The 15,782-nt window shown below is 43.3% G+C and overlaps 1 protein-coding gene across 1 annotated transcript in view; it reads left to right on the top strand.

The window, feature by feature from the left end:
* Window positions 1-15,782, top strand: part of ENTPD6 (ectonucleoside triphosphate diphosphohydrolase 6) — a 757,555-nt gene that overhangs the window by 369,992 nt on the left and 371,781 nt on the right. The window contains exon 7 of the mRNA XM_069606885.1: window positions 2,368-2,447. Coding sequence (XP_069462986.1) covers window positions 2,368-2,447 — 80 coding nt within the window. The remainder of the gene's footprint in view (window positions 1-2,367; window positions 2,448-15,782) is intronic.

The following is a 15,782-nucleotide window of genomic DNA, read 5'->3' as shown; positions in this document are numbered from 1 at the left end:
AAATAAATAAATGTAAAGTACTGCATGCAAATCAGTTGTACAATTAAGGCATAATTATACATATACTTGTGTAGTGTATTTATTCTTTATTTAATTTCTGTTATAAAACTCTTATTACCCACCAGATTTTGTACTACTTTGATGGGCCTGCGTACAATGAAATTCTGAATTCACTTGCTTGGTTTAATACCAATGAAATTCAGGTTCCACACAGTTATTCAGCAGATGCGTTAATCCACAGATCGTCATTATAAGCTACCACGGTGTTGAGCACTGTCGACAAGTTGTGTTTTGCGAGATCTGCACTTGCAGGATATGCTTGTGGTGTGACTTAATCTTCTTATTTAAAGGTTTATGTAGATAATTCAATCCATAAATTAAATCAAATACAGACTGTTTATACATTACAAGAGATGGTAATCCATACACAATAATACACAACAATAGAGGCCTAACAACACCAGGCCTGAACTCAACCTATAATTCGAAAAAAGAAAAGAATAAATGGCTTGGATCCATTCATCTATCAATTCTAGCAGTTGACTTCTAGGCATGTAGAATTAACTTCTTAGCTGTCATGCAGCATCTGAACAGCCAGGATTACCCGCTCTCGGCAGATCATGAACCAGATTGTCATCTCCCATGATAAAGACAGAAGCCTTCATTGGAAAATTGGTTTCCAGGATTAGATTGTCTTTCATATATCTCTGTACACAATTGTTTTGTCTTGGGATACAGACAAATCATGTGTATCAATCTACCCTGTTCTCTTTTGCATCGCCAACAGCGGTAATTGTCATACATATTTCTTCTGAACATCCTATCCGGTGTCCAATAAACACAATCCAGGAGTTTGATCTGACTGGCTCGTTAACCACAGTCCATTGATGCAAACTGACCATAATTGCTCCATCTCAACCATCTATCAGGACGCACATTTTCATCAAGTTCTTGGTTCCAGAGCTGCAAGACATCTGTCTTTTTCTCGGATGCCAGTGCCAGGAATTGGTAAAAGGATGACAGAGTGAGCAGTAGACCTGCAAGTTTCCATTAGCAGCCACCCATTCTTACTAGGGTCGAGACCAGACGTATTCGCCAAAATGTCACTCAAATTTCTCTTAAGTGTGCAGTATTCTGAGTAAGTACAGCCAGCCAGTCAAGTCGTATTTTCCCAGAGGAAGCATTGTAGCATAGCATCCAATTCTTTGAAGAGGCTGTCCCCAGCCTTGAGTGAATGCATCAATGGAATATAGTTGAATTTGAGAGCGAGGTTCATCTTGACAATGTTGACCTTGTCTGACAACATAAGACAACTTCAGGGGAGACCAACTTGTCAAATCCGATTTACTTTTCGTCAATGATTTCGCAAAGTTGATTCACCATCAGATCCTTAACAACAGAAGACAGCCATATCCACAGGTACTTCATTCGGGTTGGAGACCAGTTAACCTCCATTGATCAAATAACGTTTTGACCCATGAGGAGAAGATTGGCAGGATTTCGGATTTACTCCGATTGACCTTTTAACCTCATAATCTCATAAAGGTGTCAATAGTTAGCATCATGTGGACCATGCCACTTTCAGGTTCTCGTAGCACAATCGAAAGGTCTTCAGTATAGAGCCAGATCTTCCCCAATTCTTCACCAATGCCAGTTGCCCTAACATCTCCATTTGAACTGAACATGATAGCCAAAAGCTCAATTGCACTGATGAATAATAAAGGTGATGGGGACAACCTTGTCTGATACAACCTTGTCTGGTCCCACGTTGGAGGTTGGGTAGGAGTTCATCTTCATATGGTGACCCAGTAAGTTGCACAACTCCCATGCAGTTTGGGTGTAAGTTACATGGTATAACGTTAATTCATCGACAGTGATTTTTTTGGATTTTTTTTTCCCAAAATCATTTTTATCGGAAACAAAATAATTACAAAATATATGGGGGTGTGAGCAAGGGTATATAACTGGTCGGGAATAGTGTAAAACTAATAGGGGAGGAGGTGTTGGTGGAACCCCCAACAATAGAAAATGGAATGTTGATGGGATTTTCAACAACAAGACATTTGGGGAAAAAATCCATCTGCGAAAAAGACTGAATGAACATAGAACCGAGTTACATGATTTTACAAACCAGCCAGTATGTCTTTGCGAGAAAAATAAAATGAGAAACTGTATATAGTTTATCAAGTATAAAACCAATGCGATTATAGAGGTGCAAAACTAAACAGAATTCATAATGTGTGTGTATATAAATATATATATGTATACCAAACTAGAATGCTGGCAATTTTATCTGTCTCTGCATAAAAGTGTCCTGCTTGAGTCTTGTCCTGCTGAGTCTGACAGTTCCTTTTTATATCTTTACAGAAAACTCTCCAAGCTTCTCCAGAAGGCTACATCACATCTTTTCAGATGTTCAATACAACATACCGACTTTACTCCTATAGGTTTGTTAAGAGTTTCCTCCGCTTTGAGCATGTGCTTTTTTTTCAAAGGCTCAAGCGCTGTTAATAGAGGCTTTTTGTAATGTCTGTGAATGCTGTTGGTAAAATACTGTATATGTTGCTGCTTTGTGGCTAAAGTCTGGAGCATCAATCTGACCGGTGGCCGTAAAATGTTGTTCGAATGTTACTGATTGCCTCAAAGATTAAATACATGTTGTGCGCTAACAAGTTGCATTGGTGGTTGAAATGCTTTTGAAATTCCTGTTAAGTAAAGAGCAGGAGCTTGTGAATGTTTTGGACATTGGAATCACTTGTGAGGGGTCAGAAATGCAAGGTGGACAACTGCTTGTAGTTTTCTCATAAAGTAATATTTTATTAAAGTCAATATTTTCAAATCAAGCCTCTGTTGCCCTATTCTACTGAGGAATTCCCTACCTAGTCTAAAGGCTAAGGGAACAATCTCTAGCATGGGTAAACTGGCCCTCACTATAAACAACCAACATACATAATAAATTATAAAACAATATTTGAATGACCTTCACATGCCCTGGGTAAGATCCTTGCCCCAGGCTTTAGAGTCAACTTCAAAATGTTCAAAAGAAAAGTCTTGAACCATTTCTTATCAGTTCCAAGTCAAAACAAAAGTTCATCAAACAACAAAATCCACTGGCAACAATTTTTTGGTATTGGTTAAAAAGCTCCCCTTCCAATTCCAGCAAAGAAAATAGCACCAATGCTAATCCTGGTTATGACGATAAATTGACTTCTCTTCGATATTATTTGCCACAGTTGAAATGATTTATGAAATATTTACTTTCAGTACTTCTCCAACTACAGCATTACAGTTGGTTAGGACTACTTTACTATATTTGGTGTATTTGTCTGGATGCTTCTCTTTGCGTTGCTCTTTTCTTTTTTGCCAACCACTCTTCTACTGTTACTGTGAGAACCGTCACCCTTGTCCCGCAGTATGCAACTACTTCAAACCTCTCCAATGTGACATCCACTGACAACTTTGTATACTACAACAGTTCAGGTACTTTTACTGCTTTGTACTTCTGGATTGCCAGGCAAAGTCTGACGAGCACTACGTCCTCTTCAGGTAGGCAAGGCACTCTTCCCTTCAGTGACTTTCTAAAAGGAGGTAGCCTCTTTGCCTCCTCCGTCTGTCTGACTGACACAAGCATAAACTGCTTCTGCCCGCAGTACTCACTTCCTCTCAACTTCAGCACTCTGAAGCATTACAGCTAAATGTCTGAATATTCTTTACAAGACTCCAGCTCCCCTTCCCCAGCTTTACCCGCACCTCTTCTGCTGCAATAATTACCCAGAAGCTGTAGTGCCACTCTTTCAGTTTCAGGTAACAACTCCACACTGCTATCTTTACAGAGCCAGTAGATGGCTTTTAACAAGACTGGTTCCACGATGAAAAGGGTTCTCCTTTCGGCTTGGGTGCTGCTTGTTCTCTTTATTGTGTACTCTTAATTTCTTGGGAAAATAAAAAATGTCAAAACTGGATACTATACAAGGCTCAGTCCTCAAAGTGAAAACATAATTGGGCACATGCAGCCACTCTTTAAGGTAGATTTTTAAACTTAAAGTGATGAATAGAATTGTATTCACTGATGGCGTTAAAGGAAACCCCTTCAGACTTACTTCGGGAAACACAGTTGGTCACACGGACCTTCCTTTGTTGCCATTTTCACTTGGTATTACTTGTAACTCTTGTGCAATGTCAATGTTAATTATTCGGAATGGATTTAACAAGCGTTCCTTCTTCACAATTAAGGACATACAACCACTCCTTAATCCAAACAGAGTTCACCAATGGATGTAATGACTCCTCACGCGAACATTACATATTTAAGTATAAGCGCGAGTGCTACAATTCCATTGTTAATAGAAAGGTTAAAGATTTCAAACAACTTTTACTCGCTTCAAACGTTACGCAAGTTACTTTGGAGCTGGCTACAGTTGCCGGCAAGGCTTGTTGAGTGAATCTGAAGGCCATTCTTCACTCAATGGCTTCAGGAACACTGCAATAGCGTGTTTCTCTGCTTCCCCGACTTCCTCTACCACTGCTGCCAATTCTGGCTCACTTGGGATCCACACACTTTTCCAGCAAGGGTGTCTCTGGTCTGGACATCTTAATTTGGAGTTCCTTTTATTCCCGAGCTCCTTGGCTTACCTTCCTCTTCTGGCCTTGTGCTTCTGCATGGTCACGGCTCTATAATCACAGCAACTCGGCTCACATGGGGGAATACTTCACTTCCAGCATGTCTTGCGCTGTGCAGCTACTGAAATACAGGTTTTGGGAACATGGAGCCCTTTCAGTACTTGCAGGTGAAATCTGCTGTTCTGGTGTCCCTTCTGTGCTCCTACTTCCTCGTGACTTGCCAGCCTCGTGCTGTTCTACTGTCAGCCTTCCAACTCCTGCTCTAGCTCCTTCTCTCCCTACTGCTTTCCTGCTGAGGCCTTTTATGCCTCTCAGGTTTGACAATAGATTTCAGTTGTGAGCCATTGGCTTCAATTGCCTGACTCCTGCCATGGCTACTAGGCTTAATTGCCTGACCACTACATCTACATGCCTCTTACGCCCTCTTCCTCATCCCAGTTGCTCTTGGATTCTGGGGCATGTAGTTCTTTTCAACAAAGTTAGTTTTTTTTTCACTTCTTGATTCTTTATAAGGGTAGATTTAATTCCCTTTACAGTTTTGATAGTATTGCATCCTTGGGATTGAGGAGGACATTTAGTTTTAAAGAACAAAAAGGGTCTTTCTCGTGGTATCGTGTGCGTTGGTGTTAAAACCTAAGGGTTCACAACCTTAGATTTAATGAGGTTGAGAGACATTAAAATGACTGAGACACAACCTCTTTTGGCACAATGGTAAGAATCTCCCTATCAGAGGAAAAATACTTTGTCTCATCCCATGGAATCTCCCTGCTATCCTGGGCTTCGTCTCCACCAAGGTGATCCTCCCTGAGTACACCAACCCCAGGGTTCGGATTAGGAAACGTCTGCCTTCCCCAGCCAACCGGGAGGAAACTTTAGGCATAGTTTTAGGGTGGGATCTGCATGATTTTTCACATACCACCAAGGATATCTGATAACAATGAACACAGTGGATCGGTTTATTTTCTTTTTGTTTTGTTCAAATGTTTTTAATGAATGCAATGCAGATAGGATGTAACAATACAATGTTGGCACTTGAATATCAGTATTGACCTCCTGTCAACCAATCAGAATGCTTGGAATGCAGTCAATAACTACTGGTATTGATTGCATTCCTGACATCCTGACTTTAGAAGCAGCCAGGAAATCAACAGAAAGAATGTCTGCAATCAAAAACAGCAATGCAATTTCCGAGCAAGATTTCTTTCAATAGGTCTTTGCAATGTAACTTAACATAACAAAGTGAAAGCTAAAACACAATGCAATGCTTTAACTTTTTTAAATAAACAATGTTCAGTTTTTAGAGTACATCTAATGCAAGCTCCTTCTGTAATGACTCCAGTTCAACCAAGTTTTCAGTTAAAATGCTTACCTTTATAGAGACAATTTAGGTATTTAGATATTGGAGAATAAACCACATTTTATTTAATAAAAAATGGTGTGCATTAGTCTCTAGTAAAGATGTTTTACTACATCACCACGACTCCAAAACCTTTATTGCTATTACCACCATGTGGGTATAGCCTTATATATCTTGCAGGTGTGTGGGGGGTGGCGAGGGGAGGAAGAGTCGTTATCGCCAAGGATAATAAGTCATATGTTGGAAGGGTCATTATTCTGTGATGATAACCCCTCTCTCGGTCTATGAAGAGATGGAGGCATCTGAGCGGGAAGAGGAAAGAAACTGGGATGGGACTACAAGTGCTAAATGGAAGACCAGCATAGCTAATCCAGATCATAATGAATTAATTCAAACAGTAACTTTGTCCATATGAAAATTCAGTATTTTTTATAGTTTAATTAAAAAACAAATGTATGAATTCACAAGACAATTTGGAGATGGGTTAAGCTTAAAAGCTACGGTATATAATTGAACTACTGCCCAAAGTGTTTAAAAGACGCGTCTAATTGGGAACCATAGGGAAGCTAATAACTATGTTTTTTCAATAAAGTCTAAAACAGTACTAGTTTACGCCGCTACCAAGCCACACGTTTCAGGAGACAAATAGGTGCCCACTTGGCAGTTTATTATGTTCAATGGCAACCTTTTATATGTTTAAAATAAATCAACTAAGGCATGTACAGTTTTGTTTCAAAGATGCCGTCTCAAATTAGTACCTGGCGAGGAACAATAGATTGTTACAAACATTCTGATCGGCCCTCGCCGGGTCCTTCGCTGGCTGGGAAAGACTCACATGCTGTGGGTCCAAGAACTGCGTCCCTTTCTTCTCCAGACCACCATGCAAAGGGAGAAGGGACTACGTGTTCCATGGTGGCCATTTTGCTTGTTTACTTTTTTCCTATTTTTTTTTTTTTTTAATGATTGCTACGTGTAGTCCCTTCTCCCCAATCCTTTTTCGCTTTTTTTTTCTCTAGTTCCAAAACTGTTTCCTAGCTGTTTCACAACTCGAGGAAACATGCTATTAGTACCCTGGTATGACTTGCCTGGGTACTAATGGCCATAGAACCCAAGCAGGGGGAGCATTACTGGTCAGGTAATGACCCTGGTGCTATGTTAAAGCACTCTATTTGCTCGGGCTTGCAAGTATCGCCCCGGGGGCATTACCTGACCAGTAATGCCCCTGTGTAAAGACTGTGGAGGTGGGTTATCTGTGCTCCTGCCCTCTATATGGCAGAGAAGTAGCACAGAGCACCACAGCTAAGAATCTCTATTGTTGGTAGCAATGGACGAGCAATCAAGGCTTTGTTCCCAGGAGGTGATGCAGGCTGGTTCTTGAGTACAGTGTAGTACCCAAGCCCCCACAAAGGAATGTACACACACAATGTTAGTAATAGCGCAGTTCTTCATATAAATAAGGTTCAAGTTATAAACACACACAATAACACACTTTGTGCTCAGTCTGTTCAGTCAGTTCTAAATGATAAATGTACAATTTCTATGTGGTACCACAATTACTCTTTGACTCCATTTAAATGCACCACTACTGACAGTTTCAAATGGCATACAAATCAATACAATAGACTTGGGGGTGGGGGATAGGGGGGGGAACAAGTGGGTTAAACAAATGGCAGAATAATTGTCTCGTTACCTAGAGTTCTATGTGAGGATCCCCCCCACCTGGGCAACCTGTAAATAAAGATAATAAATACGCCCAGTCCATATATTGTTTAGCAGTCTTATTTCCTTCTACAAATGTTATGCTACCCCCAATGTACCTGGTTTAGCAGAGTTCGAAGTCGGGTCGTCGAAGGATCCTTCTTGAGTGAACTCCATTTAAGGCAGGAGCCACAGATCGTCGAGATCCCTCGAAGAGAAGGGTGAACAATGGCATTGAGCCAGCAGCTTCGGTCCTGGCGGTGCATGTCGACGATCCTTTGTGGACGTCCTGCGAAGATGAGGCGTGCGGTGCACCTCGACGACGATAGTTAGTTGCCGCAAAGACTCCAGGAAGAACGTAGACTCGGCAAGGGCGTCGGGTTATCTGCGTTTGGTGTTGGCGATAGGGACGTGACCAAAGCTGGCTTTCAGATCTTTGTCAGCGTCTTTGAGGACTTTGGGTGGCGGGAAACCCACCAGTGGATTCTCCTTGTTTCCTCGGCGACCTTGACTTTCTCCGGCATGACAAAGTGGTAGATGGTGATGAGAAAGGGAGTTCTTCATTCAAAGTGTTAAAATTGAGCGTTGCGGCTCCTGTCGTGGCCGGCACAGGGTCAAGCTGTTCCCTGCTTCTGGGCAACACGGCTTCAACGGGCCTCCAGCGGTTACGCCAATCCTCTGAACCCTGGTCGACGATGATGACTTCAATGGCCTTGATGTCCAGGTGCTGCGAGATTCCTCGGCGGTCCCCATCTCTGGTCGGGAGCCTTTCGAGGACTGACTTCCAGGGAGCCATAGCAAAGGTTAGCTGGTGCACAATGGTCCCTCATAGCTCGGAAAGGTGTCTCCTAGCCAGGTCCTCTCTTGGATCAGTTTCTTGAAGGCACAGCAACTTTCAAATTGCATCGAATGGAAACAGCAGTTAACCTCCTTCTTCCGGCTCGGCTTCGAGATCAAGCATCAAGTTTCGACTTCAGCTTCTGAACGTTTTCCACAGTGAGTGGTCCCAAGATATACTGTTTGGTCTCATTTACTCTGCTGGGTCACACTCAGGCAACCAATCATTCAGAAGGGCATTCAGGCAGGTAAGCAGCTAATCAGGCTCACAGTGCATTCAGGCTTTTCTTCTCCATCCAGACACTCAACAAAGAATGCGGATTGGGACAAGCACCCAGCCATTCAGCACTCCACACTGCATTCATACTGGTTTCGGGCAAGCCTGTCTCAGTCTTTGTGTCACATACCAGAAACCAGACACCCATAACATGAAATGCATATTGGTCACACACTCAATTCACCCAGGTCCCACCCCAAGGGTGTACCCACAACATACAGTCATTGGGAAGGCTCCAGCCAGTCTGGCCTGGTCTTCCCCACAATACCATATATGGAACTTCCACCCAACAGCCAGTCAGGGTAAGGGACAGGGTGAGGGCTTCCCAGGACTTTGGAAAAGCAAGGTAACGGGCAATAGAAAGCAAGAGGCCACATGGGCCATCTTGCCTCCGATCAGGAATCAACTGATTCCAATGGCAGGGCCTGGGTGTCCCAAAATGGAGGATACATGGAGCACCTGTCAAATTCAGCATGGAGCTGCCACCAGCCCATACCCTGCTCTGTGGGCCACACACAGGTGACCAAAAACATACACTAGGGGTACAGGGTTGTACCCCCTCCGATGGGTGTTATAAGGGTGTCCCAAAGGACTGTTCAACAAACTAAAAAGAGGAAGAGCTGCACTGCCAGGCATCACATATGGACTCCTGTGCAGAAAATACCACAGAACACACATGATAAAAGGAGTACAGGACAAGGACATGGAGGCCCTGTCCCCCCCAATGCATTTCCAGCATCACCCCCGCCTCTCCACACCCGCCCAATCAGGTTATGTTGCTTCATTGAACACACACAATAATGATAAACTGTTGAACTTCTGGTGGTGATATTCATTCTTATGGTACTGCATTATACAAGGATGACTTAATATTGATAATTCTTCAAAAAAGCAAACTTAACTAAAAAGAGTTCACTGTTCCCCTCAGACTCTTCAATGGTGTAACAATAAAAAGTATTATAATGTGCCATAGTACATTTAAAATATAGCATGAAAACTGTTAAAACAAGACTCACCAGTGAGTTTGAGATGCTACGAAATAGAGAAGTGTTGTGCTTTACTAAAATAAAGTCTGCTTTTTTGGTTTTGATTTCTCGCTCATGAAGACAGCAAGAAGACTGCCTGTCGTTGCACTGAAGGGGTCACTATATTCTACATCCTTCAACACAGTTCAACAAATTGAAAACCCCATTATATCATTTGTATTTGGAGTATATCTTATTAAATTAAATTCTTCAGAGATCTGAGTGCAACCTCCTTTCAAAGACTGGAATTTCTGCACGGCAGACTTCGGCTCTTAACCCTTCAGAGGTCGATGATTTGAGTATCATTAAGTTGGGTAATCACACCAATTCTTATAGTTCTTAGAAGCAGAAGGATACCAGAAGTTGCACTATATAAAAAAATAACGTTTTTGTATTCCTAAATTAAAATGTGGCCAGAAAAAATGTAAACCTGTCCTTCATCCGGGAAATCCAAAGCTAACACAAAAACTGGCTAGGTGGGTTCTTCGAATAGCTGCTGTGAACCCGAGATAATTTATCTAATCGCCCAGTGAGGGAACACAGAAGGAAGCAAAGCACCTCCTTTCTTGTCTGAATGTGTACGCTCTCCCATCCAGTGTGGGTGGTGGCTTTATGGAGGAGACTGAGAAATATGGTTTCATTTGCAGTTCACCATCTCCTCTCAGCCAAGGGCATTTTGGTAGATGTTGGCATGTGCATTAGGTCTTTGGATGTGTGCCAGTAGTTTTCCTGAGTTCAAGAAATACATAACTGAAAACCTGACTAAGTGCCAAGCCAGGTGGCTACATTCATGCCAACCATAAATGTGCCTTTATATTTTTACCAAACTGTACCATTGTTAAGCATATGAGTTTAACAGTTGTTTCCGTAATTAGCTTAGATGTCTATAAAATGCTAGTTATTGGCTCAATACAACACTTGGGTGATAATACCCACACTGGAGGGTGCTACCAGCTTAGCCAGTTAAATCCTGCCAGTCAAAGTTAATCAGGGCCTCTGGCCCATTTCTGGTAGATGTGGCCCGCTGGCGGAGATATCATTAACAGCCTGGACCAAGCAACCTTGGTACTTCTAGCACAACATGCTTAGGGTGCAAACACTGTTTCAGACTTTAAATAAATAAGTTATCATTCAAAATCGAGAGGGTTATTTGAAAGCAAAGCAATAACTTTCTATTTCCATCGGGAACAGGCGCTGTGGAAAAGCTAGAGGAAAAAAGTACTAGCCTGAAGTTTCTTTTGTTAAAAATAAAGGGGAATTCAAGGTGATTGGGAGATAGAGGAGACAGCTGCACAGACCACTCAGTACGCATACTTTTACTAGCAGATGAAGCCAGCGTTCTTTGCTTTCCGATTGGCAGGTTAGCTTAGGTTGGGTGCTAATTTCTGATTCACCCATTCATTACCATTTACCGGCAGGTAGCTTCGACTGGTGTTTGTTGGTGACCTCTTAGAACTGGTGTTGGACTTCTCTAACATTGCACTTAACCTAGTAAAGTATTGTATTTCATGCGGTCTGTTGTATATGATGAAAAAGACTTGGACACGTCTGCTCTAACCTATCCACAGAGTGTGCAAGGAGCTGCTCATCTTTTTTTTTAATTAAAAGGCCCAGTATCCCCCGTGAGGGGGAAGACTGCCGGGGTTAAGGGCGCGGGTGATTGTTCCCGGCAGGGTGAGGTCGCTGGGACTCTCAGCTCTAGCTCTTGTGGCCTTCATGGTATTGCACATTGGAATTACCTTACCAGCTGAGAGAGAGGGGCAAAGAGGACACTGTCTGCCGAGGGACTCTTGATCGCCTGAAGTAGGGGGTGCCACTAGATTGCTCTAAACACCGTGGCAGCCTGATTTATGAATCAGGCCAAGAATTAAAAGGCTGTGGGGCAGCGAGGTATCCTAGACCCTGTGATTATACTCCAGTTGTCTGTGTGCACACCAAGCTCCTCCAAGTCAAGCCACTTCTTCTTTACCCAGACTAATTAACCTCCTCTCCATCATGCAAGACAGTGCAACAGTGAGACATAAGATGCTGACGATTAAGCGGAAAATGGCCATGGGACCCCTGCACGAGGCAGTGACAATGCGGATCCCGTTATTGAGGGAAAACCAACAGCCCTATAAAGCTCACAGGAGAGGCATACTTCCTGATTAAGGAAATCCACCAGTTCCTTGGCCCTAACCAAGATGTTTGGGGGGATGTACCCAATCGGACCATGGATAAACCCCACTCAAACAGCACTAATGGAAACACCTGTAGTCTCAACTATCAAACCATCGTCAACCCAGTAGAAATTGCCATCAAGGCACCTCTAGTCAACCTACTTACGCACTAGAACATGCCAAGCCCCTCTGATGGTTGTAATAATAATAATAATAATAATAATAATGTGGGCACTATGGGTGGCAATGGTGACCCCTCCAAATTCCATGTTCTCTCTCAGTAGAGAGGCTCCCACACTACTTGGTAACTTTGCAAAGCTTGGGGTTTTACTCTAAGTAATCACGGGTAATCCAGATCTGGACCCTTGTTCACTGTGTCTTGGAGAGGCTCTGCTTCACCTCACTGAGGAGGCCTGATGAGGCGGAAACACGTTTCTGGGGTTGCTGATGGTACTCTTGTTCAGAGATTTGCATAGCATGTCAGTGCTGGACTGCCCTTGTGGGTGGGACAAAGACTGATATGCAAATGAATGCGTCTCCTTTATGAAGGTGCAGTGAGCTAACACGTGGTTGTAGACCCCACACAAATTCCATAGAGCAGGGTATTTGACCCATATTCTTTCTCAGTAGAGGCGCTCCCACACTTCTTTGTGACCCCTCACCCATTCTGACCCCTGAGGCCTTGATCATTAAGCAGTCCCCAGCTACGAGCCCTGGTGTTATCAATACCATTGCACCTGACACTGCCTTAACTAAATCTGACAGGAACAGACTTGGACCAGCATCGGGACCTGTGTCAGTACTTGAAAGCTATATTTCATGTAGTCCCGTTACTGTGGCCAAGGTGCTAGCACTGCCACTAGGGCTGAACAGTACTCTTGTGCCCATGGAAGGAATAGAAATTGTGGGTACAGAGGTTTAACAGAGCACAGTCTGTGATGCTGTTTTTGATAACCAGCACTACTCTAGACAAGATTAAGCCTAACCTGCACCCAGGAAGCTGCCCCCCGCCAGGCTCCAGCCCTACAAGAGTCCCCACTTCATCACGCCCATGCTCGTCACACATTGCCGACCCAGCTACCAAGTGGGGCTTCATGGACTCTGGGTACGAATGCAAAGGCAGTCTTGTCCTGTCTGAGCTTGTAGACCTTAAGAGGCTGCTCTTGGTTTTTATAGAAGCCCAGGTGAGAGGGGGAACCACAGGGGAGAGGGGCTACCCATTAACCCTGCAAATGTTTTGTGGGTCCAACAACCTGAGAAGCCAGTCCACTATAGCAAGGTTGTGCCAAATCTATAACAACCATCAGCAGGAGAGGGTGAAGGGCTACCCATAAAAAAGCGAAAACTCCAGTTCCAATAGCACAATGACTAATAAGGTGCCCAAGGCTTTAACTCAATGTGATCCCCCTGTGAGACCACGGAATCGAGATGATCCGTTGCCCCAACCACCCCTACCCACGCTAGTCGACCCACCAGTAACTACTAACTTAATGTCTGACAAATTTGCTTGCAGGGCAGGCAGCCACAGTCATGTCCCAAGGATGCCTGCTTCTGGGCATGTAGCTCATGGCATGGGGAGAGTATGATGAACAGCACGGTACATAGGGTACCTTGGAGGGGCACACTATTTATGCATAAAGTCCCCATTTTGCTGCCTAACCAACTACAACCCAGGAAAGCCATTCTAAACAAATGCACGCACTGGCTTCGTACTGTACGTGGCTGTTTATTTCAAACCAGGGAGGCCATTCATAATTGCCTGAGGCTGCAATACCAGGGTGAAAGTGCCTACAATCTCCTCATGATAGAATTTAGGGTCCAGAGAGTAGCTAAATCTATTCTGGGGATGAACATGAAATATAACCCAATACCAAATAGCATGATTGTAATCAGCCCCTATAACTGCAATAACGCTGCTCATCCGCCCAAGACCAGGCCCTACATCCCAGTGCTATCCAGAGCTAACAAAACTCCATTGGGGGAAAAGGTGGTGGGCAACTGTAGTTGGACATGGACCAGTGGCCCCTGATGGATTTGAGCATTTATGTAATTGTGTATGTGATGCAATGGCCACAAGTGGGTTTCTGGGGCTTTAGCTAATGTTTTGCTGTATTAAGAATTATATGTTATTGAAACTTTTTATTTATTTTGTATGTGTTAGGATGTACTTTCACGGCCCTATGGCCGAATAAAGTTATTACTGACCGACTGAATTTCAAGCAGGTAATGGACATTCACTGTCGGTTGCATTTTTGACCAGCACAATACAGATGGCAACCAGTTAGTGTGCATTTATTTCTGAGGCCAAAGACTCCATCTTTCAGTTGTTTTGGGTATTAACCAGAGTGGATGCATTACTTGCCCGTCTTCTTTTCTTTTTAAAGAAATGTAAAGAAATGCAGAATCCCTGTTTCTCCCTGTGACCTCCAGGATTTTCTACTTCTGTTCTTTACAAAAATTGCACAGATATGTTTCTGTTTGAAGAAAGCAAAGTAAATGTTTACTTGCTTATTTTACATTTTCACAATAAACATGAATGTGAGAAACCGTGCATATGCTTATGTTAATGATCAGCAGGCAATTGTGGTGATCTTTGTAGTCACATAAAAACACTTTGAACTTTTCAAAATGAGGTAACCTCAATATAACCAGTGATCCTGCAGATTGGGAGTTATAGGGACTGATTAATGAATTAAATGAGTCCCAGAAATATTGTTGCCAGTATCTGTGTTGCTGAGCCATGTTAAATTGAGTGATATCTCTTTCAAAGAATGCTGCCTGACACATAGGGTAAAGTTTAGGGTGACCAAGGGTTCTGAGTACCGTATCGTGCAACACACGCATTGCTCCGAAGGTGGTATGAGAAGGATCTCCTGGTTCATCGCACCATGCCCAGGTCATTTGGCAAGGGCCCTTGACAGTCAGCAAGAGCATGCTCTTACCCCATTACGGGACGTTTCCGTTTCCCATAGCCAAAGAGCTCCAAAGTATCTGTGCCCCTTTGGGTCAATTAGATTAAATAATCTACCACACATAGATATCAGGGGAGCCATATCTTCTAGAGGAGGTGCTTGAAATCTTGTCAAAACTAAGGGGCATGGTGAAGGGCCACTGGCAAGGGTGAGGTCCCAAAATCCAGACCCTTGATGACCCCTCGCACTTACTGTTCTGAACATCTGCACGATCTGAATGTACCATGCCTAGTAAGATGATTGTCTTGTTTTCCTTATGTCTTCCCCTCCCATGCATGGTTGCGCTTTGAAACACTTGTGTATAAGCGCACAATAAATAATCCATCAAATGACAGTGAAACCCCCTAGGTCAAGGGATATATGCAGTTTACTGAAGAAAGTGATTCGCACTCCCAAACAGCTCCTGAGGGGACACTCATGATGTGAAACCCTTCAGTTTGTGAGCCACATATGAGACTTACATATGAGGAGTTACAGATCAGGAGTTGTAGCACATAGAGCAGAGCTCTGTGTTTGCAGCTCTGCTACACGCATACATGTTCAATGTTCCAAAAGGGTGACCTGCCTGCAAAAATCTTTTCACTGCGTTTGGGACAGTTGGGAGCAAGGCAGTAGAGACTGCAGGAATCTGGCCTCCATTAGAAACACAACACTTTACCAGTGCAACTAGAAATAATGTTCATATGGACATGAAGAAGAAGGGCAGATCCCAGTGGGGGCAGTGCTAGTCCCATACTTAAACCACTGGTATTCAGGTAATGTGCAGGTGTTTGGAGGCACAGAGTTAAGCTACTGAACAGTGGTGGTGACAGATGGAGGAGGGGGTGGAGATAAAGC

Source organism: Ambystoma mexicanum, chromosome 4p, assembly GCF_040938575.1.
Source record: "Ambystoma mexicanum isolate Mex_15411 chromosome 4p, UKY_AmexF1_1, whole genome shotgun sequence".
Classification (NCBI taxonomy): domain Eukaryota; kingdom Metazoa; phylum Chordata; class Amphibia; order Caudata; family Ambystomatidae; genus Ambystoma; species Ambystoma mexicanum.
The sequence above is the reverse complement of the archived record's forward strand: the minus strand, read 5'-3'. Positions and strand labels throughout refer to the sequence as shown.